Genomic DNA, 17,978 nt, shown 5'->3' with positions numbered 1-17,978 from the left:
CCTGCAGCAGAACGATCTGCCTCTGCGCGTCCTGCAGCTCCTGCTCAGCTGTGTTGAGGGAGCGATCCATGCGGCCCTTCTCAGCGGACAGGCGCATGCTGCCCTCCTCTGACTTCAGCTTCTCACGCTCCACCTGCAGGGAGAGAGGGCGCCCGAGAGGAGAGAGGAGACGACAGAATGGAGCAGTGTACCTCATTTGAGTTCCATGGAGCTTTAAACATACACACCTCTTCAATCTCATGATGGAGCTGGAATTGATTTTGAAATGAACATGAACAAACAAGAAGCAAGTCAGAGTTCGAAACACTTTACCTTGTCTAAGGTGTTCCTCAGGGCATTCTTGTCCTTCTCCAGACGGACGGCCTGTCTCTCAGCATCCTTCTTCTCCGTCTCGAGCACGGCCAGGGCCCTCTGCAGGCTGCGCAGGCGCTCATCTGTAGCCACACGCTCCATCTGCGCAGACTGGGCGCTGCGCTGGGCCTCGGAGAGACTGGACAGCCGTAGACGCAGGGCCTTAGAGGGAGACAGAAGGGGAGGACAGACAGACAGAAACAGAGATACAGACAGGTGGGTTCATGTGAAAGACAGAAACAGAGAATGACCAATGTAATGCAACCTGCTCTTCAGGGATACATATTTTCTCTTTTTGTCAACAGTCTTAGCATCCTAGCTCCTGCTTGGATAAATATCATACAAGTCTTTTAAATTGTTATCGTTTCATTAAACATCACGTTTCACTGTCTACTTTTCTACATCTCTGTCACACGCACACACACACACACACACACACACACACACACACACACACACCTCTTGAGTGTTGGAGAGCTCTGCCTCCAGCTCTGTGCGTCGCAGCTCACTTTGGGTCAGTTCAGCTTGCAAGCTCTGCACGCGCTCAGTCAGGGTGACCACGTTCCTCTTGCCCTCAGTAAAAGACACCCGCGCTCCATCAACACGCTCCTGAACACACACACAGGCACATTTACCCAGCAGATATATATATATACAGCATATACTATATATAAATATATATATATTATTCTCCTGATATACATTACAGTCTATTGATTTAATTGTTTAGTTTAACCATGAGGTTGAGGGTGTGCAAGAGGAAGATCAACAGGTCCTCATGACTGAATTCAATCAGAATTCTCGGGCTAAGATTCAGTGAGATGAGATTCTGTACCCATACCCATTGGTGTTCAAACAGACGTGTTCTTGTCCAGATGCTTAATCAACATACTCCTGGAAGCCTCCTTGCTCACCTGTAGCTGCCTGCGCTCCTGCTCAGCCAGACCCAGAGTCTTCTGCAGTGTGGAGAGCCGCCCCTGGGTGGCGCTGTGGGCAGCTGTGGCCTCCTGCAGGCTCTGGGCCAGGCTCTGGACCCGCTCCCTCTGGCTGCTCTCCCCCTCCAGCGCTTTGGCCAGCAGCTGGGTCAGACGCTCCACCTCCCTCTGAAGTGAGGACACGCGACCCTCAGACTCTGCCACCTACACACACACACACACACACACACACACACACACACACACACACACACACACACACACACACACACACACACACACACACACACACACACACACACACACAACTCACCAATCTAAATCAGTATGCCTGACAGCTTTTATTTGAGCTTAACAAAGGCTCTAATGTTTAGTCCGCCTCTAAGGCATGGTGTCACATAGATGTGCAGGACTTTATGTGTCCAACACATGGAGATGTGTCTAGTGGTAATGTCAGCATGGACATGGTCACATGGACACAATGCTGTACAAATATAAGTAGTACCCCTTCAATCATGTAGCTCTAGAACTACAGTATTGACGGTTAAGTTAATATCAACTATTCCATTTTCAGGCTGCTGAAACCTCTACCAGCACTGGTGCCTGTAACGCAGTCCAAACCCCCTCTGTCTGTCCTGTGTCAGCATGCAGTCGTTGGGCTTGTGTGTGTAGCGGTGATGTTGGTGTTCCACCGCACCTGCTTGAGCAGGCCGTCGTGGCGCTGCTGCGAGGCCAGGCTCTCGGCCTCCTTCTCCCCCGTGTTGAGACGGAGCCTCTGCAGCTCCCCCTCCAGGCTGCGCCTCCCCAGCTCCAGCCGCGTGCCCCGCGTCTCCGCCGCCTCCAGGGCCTCCCGCAGACGGCGCCGCTCCGCATCCAGACGCGCCTCCCCCGCCCGCAGCTTACTCAGCTGCTCCTGTAGGGGGGGGGGTGGGAAGGTGCGCAAGAGAGAACATTTACGACTGTTTGGTCGTGCCCTTGCCATGGTCTGTGTGTGTGGGCTTTTGTGTACTCTGGCCTTGTAGTTGGTCAAGTATGAGTTTGAGTAGGATGTGCAACAACAGTGCATAGCTTACTGGGTTTCCTGTATTTGGACAGGTGAGAGAGATGTATGCACATAGGTGAGTCTGAGTGTCGCTGTTAGTATCTTTGTAACTGAGAGACTACGTGTGTTTGCATAAGAGAAGGAATACAAGAGGGAGAAAGACTGTATGAGTGTACGCGTGTGTGTGTGTCTGTTTGTTGGTGTACCTGTGTGTGTTTCCTCTCTGCCTCAGCGTTCTGCACGTTTCTCTCCAGCTCTCTGATGCGGTCCGTGAGGACTCTCCTCTCCCTCTCCCCCCTCCTTAACGCCTCCTCCTGCTGCTGTAGCAGGGCCTGTGTGGAGCTCAGCTTCCCATCCACATCACGCTTCACTACACACACACACACACACACACACACACACACACAAAGCAAATATGGTTTATTTATTACAACAATAGTGCGGCTGCCATTTTGCTAAATTGGCAAATATATCCTGTGTGTGTGTGTGTGTGTGTGTGTGAGTGTGTGCGTGTGTTACTCACCTTCCTGACAGTCCTGCAGTGAGTTGTGCAGCTGTGTGAGACGGGTCTGGACAGAGTCTCTCTCTGCTGTAACTTCCTCCAGCTCACGCTGCACCACACCCAACTGGCCACGAGCCTCATCCTACACACACACACACAGACACACACACAAAAAAGCACACAAAAAGCAGACACAAATCTTGGTTTAGGTTTAGACTGTCCCTTAGTAGGTATTTATTTGTCTCGGTTTGTATTTCCCAATTCCCCATCCCAAGTTTAACATAGTGTGTTTGAGTGTGTGTGTGCGTGTGTGTGTGTGTGAGTGAGTATGTTACCCTGTCTCTCTGGGCCTCGCGGAGCTCCTGCAGGAACTCCCTGAGGCCAGAGCGGAGTGTCTCAGGGTCCAGCTCGGATGGGGCGAGTGGTAACGGTGTGTCCCCTCTCTCTGGGGACAGGGGCCGAGAACCCACACTGTTATCTGGGGTGAGATTGCGACCCAAATCTAGACAAGAAAGATAATAGTGAGACAACGAGAAGAAGATTGGGATGATTTAGTTACACTACATATTTTTATATATTCCGTATTTTTGGTCTTTCTGTGGCTTTATAGCACATTTGTGATGCAAGTAACTCTTCAATTTACCAGCCTTAGGTGACATGAAATCAGAATAGGTCATGTGACCATGTGCATCACGTAAACTATATCCGCCTCACCTTTAGGGGGCGACATTGAGGCACGCATTGGGGAGATGCTGCGGTGGCGGAGTAACGCCATGCTGGCCCCGGGCGAGAGGGTGGCGCTGCCGCTCCGCGCCGGGCTGTGGCCCCTGCTGGCGCGGCCCCCGGCCCCAATGCCCAGCGTGCGCGTGAGGGCCGACTGCAGGCTGCTCATGCGGAACTCCAGCTCCCGTCGACAGGCCTCGGCCCGCGCCAGCTCCGCCTCCGTGGCCGCCAGCCGGCCCTGGGCCTCACTCAGCTGCAGCTGGGCATGCGCTGCTCCCTCCGCCGCCGTCTGCGCCCGCAGCGCCAGGTTACGCCCCTCGTCCAGCAGCTTCTTCTCGCCGCCGCGTGCCTCCTGCAGCTGTGAAGACAGCTCCCGCTCGCAGCCCCGCCAGCCGCTCTCTGAGTCCGCCAGACGCCGCTGCAGCACAGTCAGCTGAGGAGCAAGGAAGAGGAGGACCACAGAGGTTTAATAATATCCTATTCTGATTTATTATTATACATATTCCATATTACATGAATAAAATGTAATATATGAATATACTGAATACAACACATATTTTAGATACATATTTTGCAATGTCCTTATTTTGTTCTAAGGTGGAGCAACACTGAGCTGAGGTTAAACACACAGTTCAAACACTCCACACCCCATCCTCCCTCCTCACCTCCTTCTTGATGGAGGCCTTGGTGGTCTCGGCCTCTGTAAGTTTCTGCTTGATGGCAAACAAATCCCTGCCCCTCTCCTCCTCTCTCTGCTCCTCCAGAGAGAGACGTGTCTGCAGCTCGGCCACCTCCCTCCCTCGCTGCTCCCGCTCCCCATCCAGGACCTTCACCTGATGGAGTAGTGGTGGTCATATTAGTTGAGGCGGGGGTTGTTGTTGTTTACTACATTGTTCTCTTCTTTCATTTATTTCTCCATTCTTTCTTAAACCATTGATTGTGTTCTTCTTCTCTCCTACTCCTGTCTCTGCGTGACTGACCTGTCTGCGCAGCTCCTGCAGCTCTCGGCGCGCCTCCAGTCGGGAGCGCTCCACTTCACGCAGACAGCTGCGCAGATCCCCCACCTCCTTCTGGGCAGACGCTAGGCTCTCCTCCAGCACACTCAGTCTCTGTTCCTTCTCCTCACACTGGCGTTTCACACTGATGGATGGACAGAAAGAGAGAGAGAGAAAGAGAGAGAGAGTGTGTGAGAGAGAGAGATAAGGGGACAGAGGGAGACAGAGGGGGCGGATTTAAAATCCAGTAGTTGGCAGATTGTCAGATGGGAAGAATGATTTTATTCAGTGGGACACATGCATCCAAAGTTTATGGTTATCAGTGTACACTGAGATACTGAATTTAAGTGTTCTCTACATAGGTACACATAAATGTGGATCAAAGAGTTTTTATCTATCCTTATCTGTACTGCAATGCACATTGCTCTGCGCCTTTGCTCTTTCTTGGAACTGTGCTGTGCAGTGTGTGCGTGTGTGTGTGTGTGTGTGTGTTTGTGTGTGTGTCTGTGTGTGTGTGTGTGTGTGTGTGTGTGTGTGTGTGTGTGAGTGTGTGTGTGAGTGTGTGTGTGTGTGTGTGTGTGTGTGTGTGTGTGTGAGTGTGTGTGTGTGTGTGTGTGTGTGTGTGTGTCTGTGTGAGTCTGTGTGTGTCTGTGTGTGTCTGTGCGTGTGTGTGTCACTGCAGAGATCTGCTTCTAATTCTGTAATTCTGCGGACAGCGTTACCTGATCCTCTCACTCTCAGCAGAGCGCAGGGCCTCCCTGAGCTGGCCGTTGGACTGGCTGAGAGTGTCCCTTTCGCGGGTGACGTCCCCCAGGGAGCGCCGCAGCTCCACCGTGTCCTGCCGGTGGCACTCCCCCGCATCACGTGTTTGGCACATCCGCCGCTCCGACTCCAGCAGCTCCCGCCTCACCGTGTCCCGGCTCTCCTCACTGGCTGAGAGGGCCGCCCGACACTCCTCCAGCTGCTCAGGAGAAGGCCACAGAATAAAGCAGTGTACTGATATCTCCATTCCATCATCAGTGTAGAATCTCTAATGAACCTTTAGTTAGAGGCTTTAGTGAAGAATCTCTAATGAACCTTTAGTTAGAGGCTTTAGTGAAGAATCTCTAATGAACCTTTAGTTAGAGGCTTTAGTGAAGAATCTCTAATGAACCTTTAGTTAGAGGCTTTAGTGAAGAATCTCTAATGAACCTTTAGTTAGAGGCTTTAGTGAAGAATCTCTGATGAACCTTTAGTTAGAGGCTTTAGTGAAGAATCTCTAATGAACCTTTAGTTAGAGGCTTTAGTGAAGAATCTCTAATGAACCTTTAGTTAGAGGCTTTAGTGAAGAATCTCTAATGAACCTTTAGTTAGAGGCTTTAGTGAAGAATCTCTAATGAACCTTTAGTTAGAGGCTTTAGTGAAGAATCTCTAATGAACCTTTAGTTAGAGGCTTTAGTGAAGAATCTCTAATGAACCTTTAGTTAGAGGCTTTAGTGAAGAATCTCTGATGAACCTTTAGTTAGAGGCTTTAGTGAAGAATCTCTAATGAACCTTTAGTTAGAGGCTTTAGTGAAGAATCTCTAATGAACCTTTAGTTAGAGGCTTTAGTGAAGAATCTCTAATGAACCTTTAGTTAGAGGCTTTAGTTAAGAAGCCCATCTTTCATTCCTTTCTGACATTTAACCAAAACACAGAACCAAAATAAAGCCCATTATTTAAAATGCATGTTATTTAAAATGCCTTATGGTACTGTAACATCACACACTAACAACATTGGAAATCTCTGGGCACAGGGCATCTTGGTGTTGTGTGCACTATGCCCTCCAGCAGCAAGTTCCGGTGTGTCTACGCACCTCTTTAAGGGCAGTGTCTGCGCAGGTCAGCTGGTCTGCGCAGCTGTCCTGGAGTCTGCTCAGCTCTCGCCCGTGGGAGCTCAAGGCCTCCTCCAGCTGGCCACGCAGCTCCTCCTGCTCAGTGTTAAGAGCAGCTACAGTGGCCTGTGAGGACCAAAACACTAGGTCAGTCAAACAGCAAAATTCAATGGCCTGTGACAGTGACTCTCACCTCTCACCAGGAACAGTTAACCTAATATCTATCACAGGTTCACATTGATCTGTTAGTATGGTATGTAACTGGGAAAACTTTGGGTTGTGATTAAGGTCTCTGTAGTATTCTGCACTGCTAAAATGGATCTGTTCATTTCAGTTGGATCCGAAGTTACGGCTGCCCTACCTGGCTTACACAAACCCCTTACTGGCCAGCCCATCATTTGGCACATTCTCATTCCTTTGCACATTCTTCTGTGATCACAAAATCAACTGCGTCCCATGAAACACAATCAAGCCTCCATCAGGCTTTACCCTTTCCAGCTCTTTAGCGTGCCCTGCCTCCCGGGTCAGACGCTCCACTTCCAGGGTGGCTACGCCCAGCTCCGCCTGCAGGGTGGATATGCGCTCTGACAGGACTGCCTTCTCCGTCTCCTTCAGAGACAGGGCCTAGTCGGAGTAAACACACACACACACACACACACAGTTAGCAGCGGAAATGGTTGACATATAGCAACACACTCTACCTGATTACCATGGTGGTTATAGCCACCGCAAACACACAGCACATGTCAACAACATGTTCTTTCCAGAGATTCTAAATGGATCTAAGCAAATATAAGCAGTTGATTTTCAGTTATCTATCTAACAAAGCATAGCCAACTCAGCAGTAGTGTCCATGATGGGGACGAACACTGCCTTTTCAACTTAAGGCCGAAATATACTTCTACGATTCCGTTACTTCTTTGTCACGCAGTTTCCTAAACGGACTCGTTTTCATTCATAGTTCTCCGCTGGTTGTGGGTGTTGCACAGCAATTCCAAAAAGAGGTCGGACCAAACTCCGTAGATGGTCGTAATTGTACATAAAAGTTGTTTTTGACTTTTTTTTGCTTCGATTTTTTTAAGTTACCGAGAAATTGACACTGTACAATGCAAAAAAGCCGTTATTGTAACTGAAAAATACGTCTGAGTAATGTAATGTTAGCATGCTACTACCAACAAGGTGAACAGCCCTGGGGTCTCCGTGGGCTCTCCGTAATTTCAACAGACAGTTCAAAGATTTGGGAGGTACACGTCTGGCCATGGAGAGGTGCTTGGAGAGGGTTTGCAACGTTGTAGAGGGCTGTGTCTCTGTAAACGGACAACCATACATCTCCCTTAACTGTGGTCCTCCAGCTCCCACCTGCTGCTTCTCTGTCTCCGCCTGCAGGAGGCTATGGTCCCGGTCGCGCTGCAGTGCCCGCACGTCCTTCTGGAGCTCCTCCCTCTCTTGCTCCGCCCTGCGTAGCTGCTCCTCCCACTCCTGACGCGTTTGCCTCAGGGCAGCTTCCTGCTCCGCCCCCAGAGAGCGCTGCAGCGCCTCCTGCAGGACACACAACACAACCACAGGCTATGTAAGGAGTGTCAATGTTTCATTTACAGGATTCACATTCAATGCAGAACACACACAACCACAGGCTATGTTTAATTTACAGTATTAACATTCAATGCAGGACACACACATACACAGGCTATGTAAGGAGTGTCAATGTGTCATTAACAGTTTTTACATTCAATGCAGGACACACACAACCACAGGCTATGTAAGGAGTGTCAATGTGTCATTAACAGTTTTTACATTCAATGCAGGACACACACAACCACAGGCTATGTAAGGAGTGTCAATGTGTCATTAACAGTTTTTACATTCAATGCAGGACACACACAACCACAGGCTATGTAAGGAGTGTCAATGTTTCATTTACAGTATTTACTCTCAATGCAAATAGGGTAAGCAGGGGTGTGATTGGTAAAGGACAAAAAAACAGGAAAATATACGGCGCACCTACAGGTACCAGGACGCGGCGAAGCCATACCCCCCCCCCCCCTCCTTCTTTACACACACACACACACACACACACACACACACACACACACACACACACACACACACACACACACACACACACACACACACACACACACAGTGACATTATTTCAAAACACTCAGAAGGATATTCAAGTCAAGCATAGCAGCGTAATTGTGGTCTGGAAATCGTATCTGCTACGCCAAAATCGTGTATGTTGGCAGCTCTTGGGCACAGGAAAACGTTCGCACCACATCTCCAACATTATCAGAACGTCAGATAACCTTTCGCAAGGATAGAATGGTGGGGCCAAAAATTCTATAAATGACTCCTAAAACAGCTGACAGCGATGAGCGGTCATTATGTTTACCAATACCCCCCCCCCCAAAAAAATATTGCATGATTCACAAGAGTCTCATTTTCAGGTCGGAAAAACCGATATTCCGGAAAAAAACTGAAAAATCACACCCCTGGGTAAGTTAGGAATAGAAATAGGAACAGTAACTACAGAAGTTTGTTTCTTTGTTAATATGACACAATTTCGTCATATCCAAACATTGCATTTTGTTGCTGTTTTTGCAATATGCTCAATTGAATTTTGAATTATGAATACTATGGAAGACAGAGTTGTGACAAGTAATCAATGCAAAATGTGCATTTCCAGGGCTTAAAGGAAATACAATGTAATGTAATGTAATATTCTATTGGCTACTCATGGCTTTGACCCTGAAGAATTATTCGAGCTGAGTTGGCCAAGCCTTCCATGGGCTCACAGTAGCACAGAAGCAAGTAACTGTGAAGATAGATAAATTAGCTGTTTTTAAAGGCTCCAAGAGCATCACATGCAGAGGGTACCCTCTCCATTAGCTTCAGCTTAACTTACCATTAGCGTTTATGCAATTTGTGTGCACGGCAAGACAGAAACAGAGAGCGCTCTAGCTACAGAGCAGACTTGTAAGCAGTAGGCTAAGAAGAAAATATATTTAGTATGTGTTCTGTTTTCTAACATTTAAAAACTTTTATGTTAAAATTAACTTCAATTTCTGATAATTTTTCTGTGACCTGGTAACAATGTCATGGTACTTTTGCTCAGACTACTAAGCAAACCAAAAGAAGCATCCACACACTCAAATCTGTGCAAACATCTTTAAATCGGCAAGCTTTTGGTCAAGGTCCTTCAAACCTTCACAGCCTCTGTCGCCAGGTCATGCCGCTTTGCGCTATACAACATCCGCAAAATCAGGCCGTACCTAACCTAGACCCAACTCTTCACAGAGCACCTCCCTTCCTAACTGGCACCTTGGCTTAACTTGCACTTAAGCAGTGACAGGCCCGCAATTTTTTTTCTTTCTATGTCGTTTTCTATTCTTTTTTTTTGAAAAAAATAAGCAGTATTTATTGTAACACCAGGTTTTATTGCTCTTAGCTCTCCCTTGTACGTCGCTTTGGACAAAAGCGTCTGCTAAATGACTGAATGTAAATGTAAAGAAGCAAATTAATGCAGCCGTACAAAAGGTTGAGGAACAGCACTTAATTTGCCTTATCGCAGGGCACTTGTGTGGCTTAGACTACCTGTACCTGTGTATAATGTGCTTTTATCGTCCTCTCTGATCGTAGTCAGTGACGTGCGGTGAAGTCAGTACGAGGGTAGGCACTGAGTTATGAAAGCCAGATTACCTTATTTATTGTTTAGGCTAATAGGCTACGTCACAAAAGTAGGTACAAGTGCGGCTCACAGGCACGGTCGATCGATATATTAAAAAAAATACAATCACGATAACATATCGTGTGGCCTACTACTCTCAGTCTTGAACACGCACACACACACCAGTTAATGTCCATCATCAGAATGCAACCATCTTTATCCGCACAGCGGCCAATTATGTATGTCAGTCAGCAGCAATGAGAACACACACTGCTCAATTGAATATGAAAGCAAATGGCTTGCAGTCGGCATTAATTCAACCCCACACTCATCATTTCAAAATTAAGCTCAAAATAGTTTCTTACTCACCTGACTAGCACAGCCACAATGCCAATCTTTTTTGTCATACCAGTCCGTTTAAAACGACCATTTTTTGTCCCTTTTTCTGCAGAAGTTCATTTAGTGTTGGAATAGGCCTCCCTCTTGCTAGTTATTCTTTTTTTCAATTAAAGTCGAGTTTAGAGAAATGTCTAAGTTCCACAATATCGGTAGATACAGTGTTGTCATTTTTACTTTGATTTTCGCGGGGATTACGCTTAGCTTGTGTAATGACGTCAGCTTCGCAAATGTCCAGGAATATCTCGATTTTAATTGGTCCATGTTTGATACGTAACATAGATGATTACTGGCATAACATATTTACGTGCAAAGGCACAGTAGAGTTGTGCCTTTCGACGTACATATTAAAGAATACAGAATCGAAGTGCGCATGCGCGACATGACTTTTCCGTTGCCGTTCACAATGAATGGAGAGTAAAGGCACTGCTTATTCTACCGTTTTTTTGTATTTGTTTATGCGTAACTGATACAATTGTCATCGTAACGTCTAAACAATTGGAATAACGTATGTATTGCATATATAAATCACAAGAATACTCGGTACAAATACAAATACAAGTTAATTAAATAAAATGATTTAATAAAAATGTTTACGTTTGAATTTTGTCAGGGTAGGCAGTGCCTACCTTGCCTACCCTGACTGCACGTCACTGATCGTAGTCTCACCCTTTTTTCTTTAAAAAAATGTGCTCCATATTGCAGAGCAATCTTTGCTCTCGGTGCTACTTCAATGAGGTAAAATCATTCTAAAGCAAACAGTAAAATAGTTGTCTTTTTGTAATTAAAAGACCTATATCATGTAAGGTGAGTACAGTTGTGTTTTGTTCTGTTTCTCAGCATTTTCTCTTTCTCATTTCCCTACTACCATAACGAAAAAGGAACAGACAGACCAAGTACACAGACCATTAAGGGTAATTTTCTATTTGCAAGTTAATGATTATCAGAAATTAAATAATGTGCAAGTCCTGTCAGAAGTTCTTTCTAGTAATACTCCTGATTCTCCCAATCCAGATTTAACTCATCAAGAAGCAGATAGACACAAACTATTAATCATGTGAATATACCTGATTCTAATTCAGAGCAGATGTGGTAGGGCAGTGACTGCCGGAGAGAATCTTTTTGAGTACGCTAGATAGAAGCAAAGCATGCTCCGTGCTTTCCAGTTAATCCCTTTGTCAGATGTAACAGAGACCTTATGTGCTGTTTATCAACAAAGACTGTACTGGTTATGTATCTGATTATCCTGTGGAATATTTTACTCATCCATAATGTCGACGAGGATGGGATTCGAACCCACGCGTGCAGAGCACAATGGATTAGCAGTCCATCGCCTTAACCACTCGGCCACCTCGTCTCATGTGTATCCAAGTGGGTCCCTATCTAATTTGTAGGCCTGTAACTCAGTGCTATACCAAACAGAAACACTATTTTCTACAGCCTTTTAACAACCCTTTTCCTTGTAAGAGGAAACCATTTTCCTGGACACGTAATGTAGAGGAGTTCCTCCCACCTTCTCAGCAGCGAGTCTCTCTATCTCCTCCTGGTGGCTGCTGAGGGCATTGCGCAGAGTTTGCTGGTGCTCCTGCTGTGCCGAGGCCCGACTCTGCAAAAGCGCCTCTCTCTCACGCTCACTCTGCGTCGATGTATTCTCTTTGTCCGCTCGCATGCGCTTCAGCTCAGCTGCTCCAACCCAAACATGAATCAAATACAAAGTGTCAGTCTGAATACCAAGACAAGAAGTATACAGTAAACACAACACAGCAAAGAATAATTGTTTTTGTTCAATCTCTGGATTGAAGATCATCCTGCAGTCACTGAGGTACAGTGTTTCTACTGGTCATCAGTGCTAAGGGGAGAGATACAGTGAGGCATGTTCACATAGCAGGTAGAGATATGGCCAGACCTATAAATCTATTCATTGAAGTCTATACATTGAACCCAAAGATTCTATGACGCTCAAATTAACCTTAATTACATTACTATGACCTCTGACCCTCTGGGCTTAGATACACTGTCCACCGTGAGACTGGAGCTTCGGTCTACGGGACATACCCGTGGTGTTCTCGTGGCGCAGGCGCAGGCTTTGGGTCTCAGCCTCCAGCTGCTCCTTCCGAGAATCCAGCTGCAGCAGCTGCTGCTGCACATCAAACAGGCTTGTCTCCAGAGCCTCTTTATCAGCCCTGCACACACACACACACAAATTGCAGTAGAACTTTCATGTAAGATATTCCATTATAATGGCTTGATTAACAGATCTATCACAAAGTACACTATGAAGTAATATAAAAGGGTATTGGACCTGAAGGCAACCAACTCTTCGGTCAGTGAGGCATTCTCTCTCTCAGACGCAGTCAGTTGGACCACCAGCCCCGCCCTTTCCTTTGCAAGTTCTGCCCGGCTCCGCCCAGCCTCCTCCAAGGCCACACCCTGCCTCTCGCCCTCGCCGCGGGCCGTGCCCAGTGCTGCCTCCAGGGCACTCACCTCCGCACACAGCTGGATTTGACAGAAAACAAAACTCATGCTAACACATCCATGCTAATGTCTGCATAAACAACATCAATATCAGTGGAAATATTTGTTATTAAATTCTATAAATGCTATTTTATTCATCATGACTCCATAGACTATTAATCCCTTCTGTTATTTCACGGTGGTGGTTAGTAACATCTCTGTGATAGCTAGGACACCATATGTGCTGTTTTTTATCTGTTTATCATGATGAACATTTAACTCTTCCATAATGACGACGAGGATGGGATTCGAACCCACGCGTGCAGAGCACAATGGATTAGCAGTCCATCGCCTTAACCACTCGGCCACCTCGTCACGTTGTTGACTTTTTATGAAATTTTAATACGCCCCTATTCTATTCATCTTAACTTAGATTATTATTCCCTTCTGTTGTTGCACGGTGGTGGTTAGTAACATAGATATATACACACACACACACACACACACACACACACACACACACACACACACACACACACACACACACACACACACACACACACACACACACACACATATATATATTTTTTTTAAGGCTAGATGTCTCGTCCAATGGAGTCGAACGTCCGCACATGGCGGACATCTTGCCACAGTCTGCTCGCTTATTCATAACATTGTGTTGGTAGTGGTACGTGTACTTTTTAAATAACTAATTTTCAAATATCACTAACATAATACAATAATTTGAATTATTATTTGTTTAAACTTAACATGTAATAATTCAAATTATTTTATTTTATTAGTAATATTCCTATTATAAAAGTATACATTAGGGATGCAAATTATCGATTAATTCATTAATCATTAGTTGATAATCTTATCGATCGACTTTCGATTAACTGATAAGCGGCGTTTTTCACCTGAGTTTCAGTGCTTCAATAGGGCCTTTACAAATATCAGCTAAATAGTTGAGTTATTATATTACATTACATTATGATAATTATATTCTATTCTATTCTATTATACATTCCTCAAGTAATTATGCATTAGGAAAAGAAAGCAGAAAAGTTTTTTTATGGTATAACAAAATACATTCTTTAATTTAAAACAAAGAAATAAATTATGGACTGGCTCAGTTCTTGCATTTGAAACAGACATAAAAAAAAAAGAATAGAAGAAATTAAATAGAGAGCCAAACAGAATATTATTGAGCCTATAGATTATGAAGAAACTGCATCTAGGCTATTACAAGCTAAATAGCCAACACAACTCTCTGAAGTTTAACTCGCGCTCACGGTAGTGAGGGATAGAGTAGTTACATTCTTAATGGCAAGCCATCAGGCAAAGGTAAGCTAGCCCGCTAACGAGCTAGGTATATAATATCATTAAGCCTGAGTGAGCTAGTAGCTAAATAGCCAACTCAACTCTTACTTACTTACTTACTAACTCTCATGAGCCAAACTCGCGGGCACACGTTAGCGCGGGAGTAGACAGAGATATTCATATTCATAGCAAGGTGAGCTAGCCCGCTAACGAGCTAGGTAGCTAACTCTATGAAGTCTCAGTGAGCTAGCCCGCTAACGAACTAATAGCTAACCTGAGTTTTAAGACTAGCCTTAACTCGCGGCAGTAAGCGAGAGAAGGTATAATACAGTGTAGCTGTGATTTTAGGTTGACCAGGTGAACTGGTGGTGTCATGCAGGACAGCAGCATGTACGGTGTTCAAATGATAACTGAGTGAGCTAGTGGAACTATTGTATTTCAATACCGCATTACACAGAGAACATTTGACTTCTTTGCCTGAATTAACAATGTTGAAGTGGTCCCACACCGCACTCAACCGGTCTCTCGCGCTAGCGCCCTCTAGCGATTAATCGTGATTAATACATTTTGATCGAGCAACCTCTTAATCGTCAATTAATCTAAAGTCGATTAATCATTTGCATCCCTAGTATACATATATCTCATGTTGCCATTCTGAATGCTGAGTTTTAGTAGCATATATATTGATTACGGCTCTTCAGAATGTTCCAAAAAGTACCGTTGATTTGGATGGGCCATCCCAACGTTCTACCCTTCATTAATTCCTGCTAACAGACCGCTGTGAAAAGATAATGACCGCTGTCATTGGCAACGGGTTTTGTGCTTCTAATTCACCTCTTTCATATCATTCAGCAAGAAGTCCGGTCATTTTAACGTAACAGATTCATGGTAATTTGAAGTCAGCAAGTAATGGGTTGCTATGCAACACCTGAAACTTCAAAGTGTATTTGCTTGAAGAAATATTTATTTCTAAACGGGACTCATGAAACGGCAACTAAATCATTAAAAAGAGGTATGTTGGAGGAATGTCTTCTATCGTTTTTGGCAAGTAACCGTATAATAAGCGGGATAATGTATTGTCCGTCGGTCATTATCCAAAAATAAATCCCTTGTTGTTCGCCCCGTCAGGATTTATTTTTGGATAATGACCTCCGGACAATACATTATCCCTTACTTAACATAAATACCTTGTGCATGTGTGTTTTTTGCACCTATTTGTTCTGTTTAATGTTATTTTCATATGAAAACCCATGGTTATAATTACAGTTATTCATTGGTATGCAGTGTCATGACTACATCTCTGACGTTTATATCATTCCAACCCGTTTAAAAATCGTAAGTTATGGTTATTTAAAAAGTACATGTACCACTACCAACACAATGTTATGGGTAAGCGAGCTGACTGTGGCAAGATGGCCACCATATGCGGACGTCAACTCCGTTGGCCGGCAACGTGAACAAGACATCTAGCCTTTTTATATATCTATGCTTGGTAACATATCTGACCATATGTGTTGTTTATTTATCTATTTACCATGTAGAGCATTTAACACGTCCATAATGACGACGAGGATGGGATTCGAACCCACGCGTGCAGAGCACAATGGATTAGCAGTCCATCGCCTTAACCACTCGGCCACCTCGTCTCTTGCTGTCGTACTTTTAGGAAATTACAAAACCCCTTTACTATTCATCTTAACCTGATTATTCCCTTCTGTTTTGCACGGTGGTGGTTAGCAACATAGATATTTTACACATGGCAGCCATCTTGACACAGTCAGCTCGCTCATCCATAACATTGTGTTGGTAGTGGTACATGTACTTTTTAAATAACCATAACTTTCTCAATTCAATGTCAATTCAAACTCCTGCGCATGTTTTATAAGACTGTTGTCGCCAGCGTCCTTTTTTATGCTGTGGTGTGCTGGGGAGGCAGCATAAAGAAGAGGGATGCAGGGCGACTAGACAGGCTGGTGAAAAAGGCAGGAGCTGTTGTTGGCACCGAACTGGACTGTCTAACAACAGGGGCGGAGAGAAGGACCCTGAGTAGGCTGCTGACCATCTTGGACAATGACCACCACCCACTACACAGTACTCTCGACGGACAGAGGAGCATATTCAGTGGCAGACTCCTGTCACTGTCATGCTCAACGGACAGGCTGAGGAAGTCCTTTGTCCCCAGGGCCATCCAGCTTTAGTACGCCACGCAGAAGGCGAGGGGGAGGGAGATGGACTTCTCTGCATGAGTCTACCTCAGTCTGCCCTCCTCTTCTAATCTCATTATATTCCATTCCACTCTCCATCATTTTACTGGCTATACTAGCCCCTAGCACAGTCTTTACTATCACTTCGCACTAGGGCTGGGATAAACGATTATTTTTTAAACGATTAATCTAGCGATTATTTTTTCGATGCATCGATTAATCTAACGATTCATTTTTTCAGTTCGATTCGATTCGATTATCGATTATCTCCCCATTAATTCACTAATAGCAATTTACTATACATGTTGATTTCTACATCTGGGGAAAAAAACATGAATCCCTTGACATTGCAATATGTGTTTGTTTGTTGCTCTTCAAAATTCCAAAAGAAAAAAGAAAATTGAAGAAAATCACCTAACCAGGTCATAAAAATGTTGTCTGTAACACTCAAAAACAGAATACATGGTTAAAGACAAAGAACCAGCTTATTTTTGTGTGGAGGAACGTAAGCAGTCCAACATGCTCAGGAGTCAGGCTTGCCCTTTAATTCCAAAATAAAATTGAAAATTGAATAAGGATGAACAAAAAGAAATAAAAAATGGTTATTTAAAAAGTACATGTACCACTACCAACACAATGTTATGACTGTGGCAAGATGGCGCCATATGTGGACGTTCAACGGCAACGCGGAGGAGACATCTAGCCTTTATATATATATATATACAGCCGCGGAAAAAATTAAGAGACCACTTCAAAATTATCAGTTTCTCTGGTTTTACTATTTATTGGTATGTGTTAAAGTAAAATGTACATTTTTGTTTTATTCTATAAACTACTGGCAACATTCCTACCAAATTTCAAATAAAAATATTGTCATTTAGATCATTTATTTGCAGAAAAATCACAATTGGTCAAAATAGCAAAAAAGATGCAGTGTCTTCAGATCTCGAATAATGCAAAGAAAACAAGCTCATATTCATTTTTAAACTACACAATACTAATGCTTTAACTTAGGAAGAGTTCAGAAATCAATAGTTGGTGGAATAACCTTGATTTAAAGTCACAACTTTCATGTGTCTTGGCATGCTCTCCACCAGTCTTTCACATTGCCGTCGGGTGACTTTATGCTACTCCTGGCGCAAGAATTCAAGCAGTTCGGCTTCTTTTCATGGCTTGTGACCATCCATCTTCCTCTTGATCACTTTTCAGAGTTTTTTTATGGGATTCAGGTCTCGAAATTGGGCTGGCAATGACAGGGTCCTGATCTGGTGGTACTCCATCCACACCTTTACTGGCCTGGCTGTGTGGCATGGAGCATTGCCCTGCTGGAAAAAAACACTTCTCAGGTTCTGAGGTTTGTAAAAGACCATAAGGATTGAACCAAAGCTGACTGGAGGTCCCTAAGTTCGTCTTCTCTGATGAGTCCAATTTCACAGTAGGTGCAAGACTCTTTGGCTTGTAGGCCTCTCCAGGTCTCAGTCTAACCATCAGACGACCATGTGTTGGGCAAAGCTGAAAATTGGACTCATCAG

General features: G+C 44.8%; 1 protein-coding gene across 1 annotated transcript in view; it reads right to left on the bottom strand.

Moving 5' to 3' along the window:
• crocc (ciliary rootlet coiled-coil, rootletin) overlaps nucleotides 1-17,978 on the bottom strand; it is a gene marked incomplete at its 5' end in the record, with an annotated part of 43,394 nt that overhangs the window by 3,410 nt on the left and 22,006 nt on the right. The window contains 18 exons of the mRNA XM_080846818.1: nucleotides 2-133; nucleotides 313-513; nucleotides 811-960; nucleotides 1,266-1,490; nucleotides 1,984-2,199; nucleotides 2,535-2,698; nucleotides 2,852-2,972; nucleotides 3,166-3,332; nucleotides 3,545-3,986; nucleotides 4,219-4,386; nucleotides 4,534-4,693; nucleotides 5,271-5,509; nucleotides 6,384-6,527; nucleotides 6,891-7,025; nucleotides 7,761-7,940; nucleotides 11,979-12,148; nucleotides 12,521-12,648; nucleotides 12,768-12,961. Of these exons, the coding sequence (XP_080702944.1) occupies nucleotides 2-133; nucleotides 313-513; nucleotides 811-960; nucleotides 1,266-1,490; nucleotides 1,984-2,199; nucleotides 2,535-2,698; nucleotides 2,852-2,972; nucleotides 3,166-3,332; nucleotides 3,545-3,986; nucleotides 4,219-4,386; nucleotides 4,534-4,693; nucleotides 5,271-5,509; nucleotides 6,384-6,527; nucleotides 6,891-7,025; nucleotides 7,761-7,940; nucleotides 11,979-12,148; nucleotides 12,521-12,648; nucleotides 12,768-12,961 (3,336 nt within the window). The remainder of the gene's footprint in view (nucleotide 1; nucleotides 134-312; nucleotides 514-810; nucleotides 961-1,265; nucleotides 1,491-1,983; nucleotides 2,200-2,534; nucleotides 2,699-2,851; nucleotides 2,973-3,165; nucleotides 3,333-3,544; nucleotides 3,987-4,218; nucleotides 4,387-4,533; nucleotides 4,694-5,270; nucleotides 5,510-6,383; nucleotides 6,528-6,890; nucleotides 7,026-7,760; nucleotides 7,941-11,978; nucleotides 12,149-12,520; nucleotides 12,649-12,767; nucleotides 12,962-17,978) is intronic.

This window comes from Sprattus sprattus (assembly GCF_963457725.1).
Source record: "Sprattus sprattus genome assembly, chromosome: 10".
Taxonomy (NCBI): Eukaryota; Metazoa; Chordata; class Actinopteri; order Clupeiformes; family Clupeidae; genus Sprattus; species Sprattus sprattus.
The sequence above is the reverse complement of the archived record's forward strand: the minus strand, read 5'-3'. Positions and strand labels throughout refer to the sequence as shown.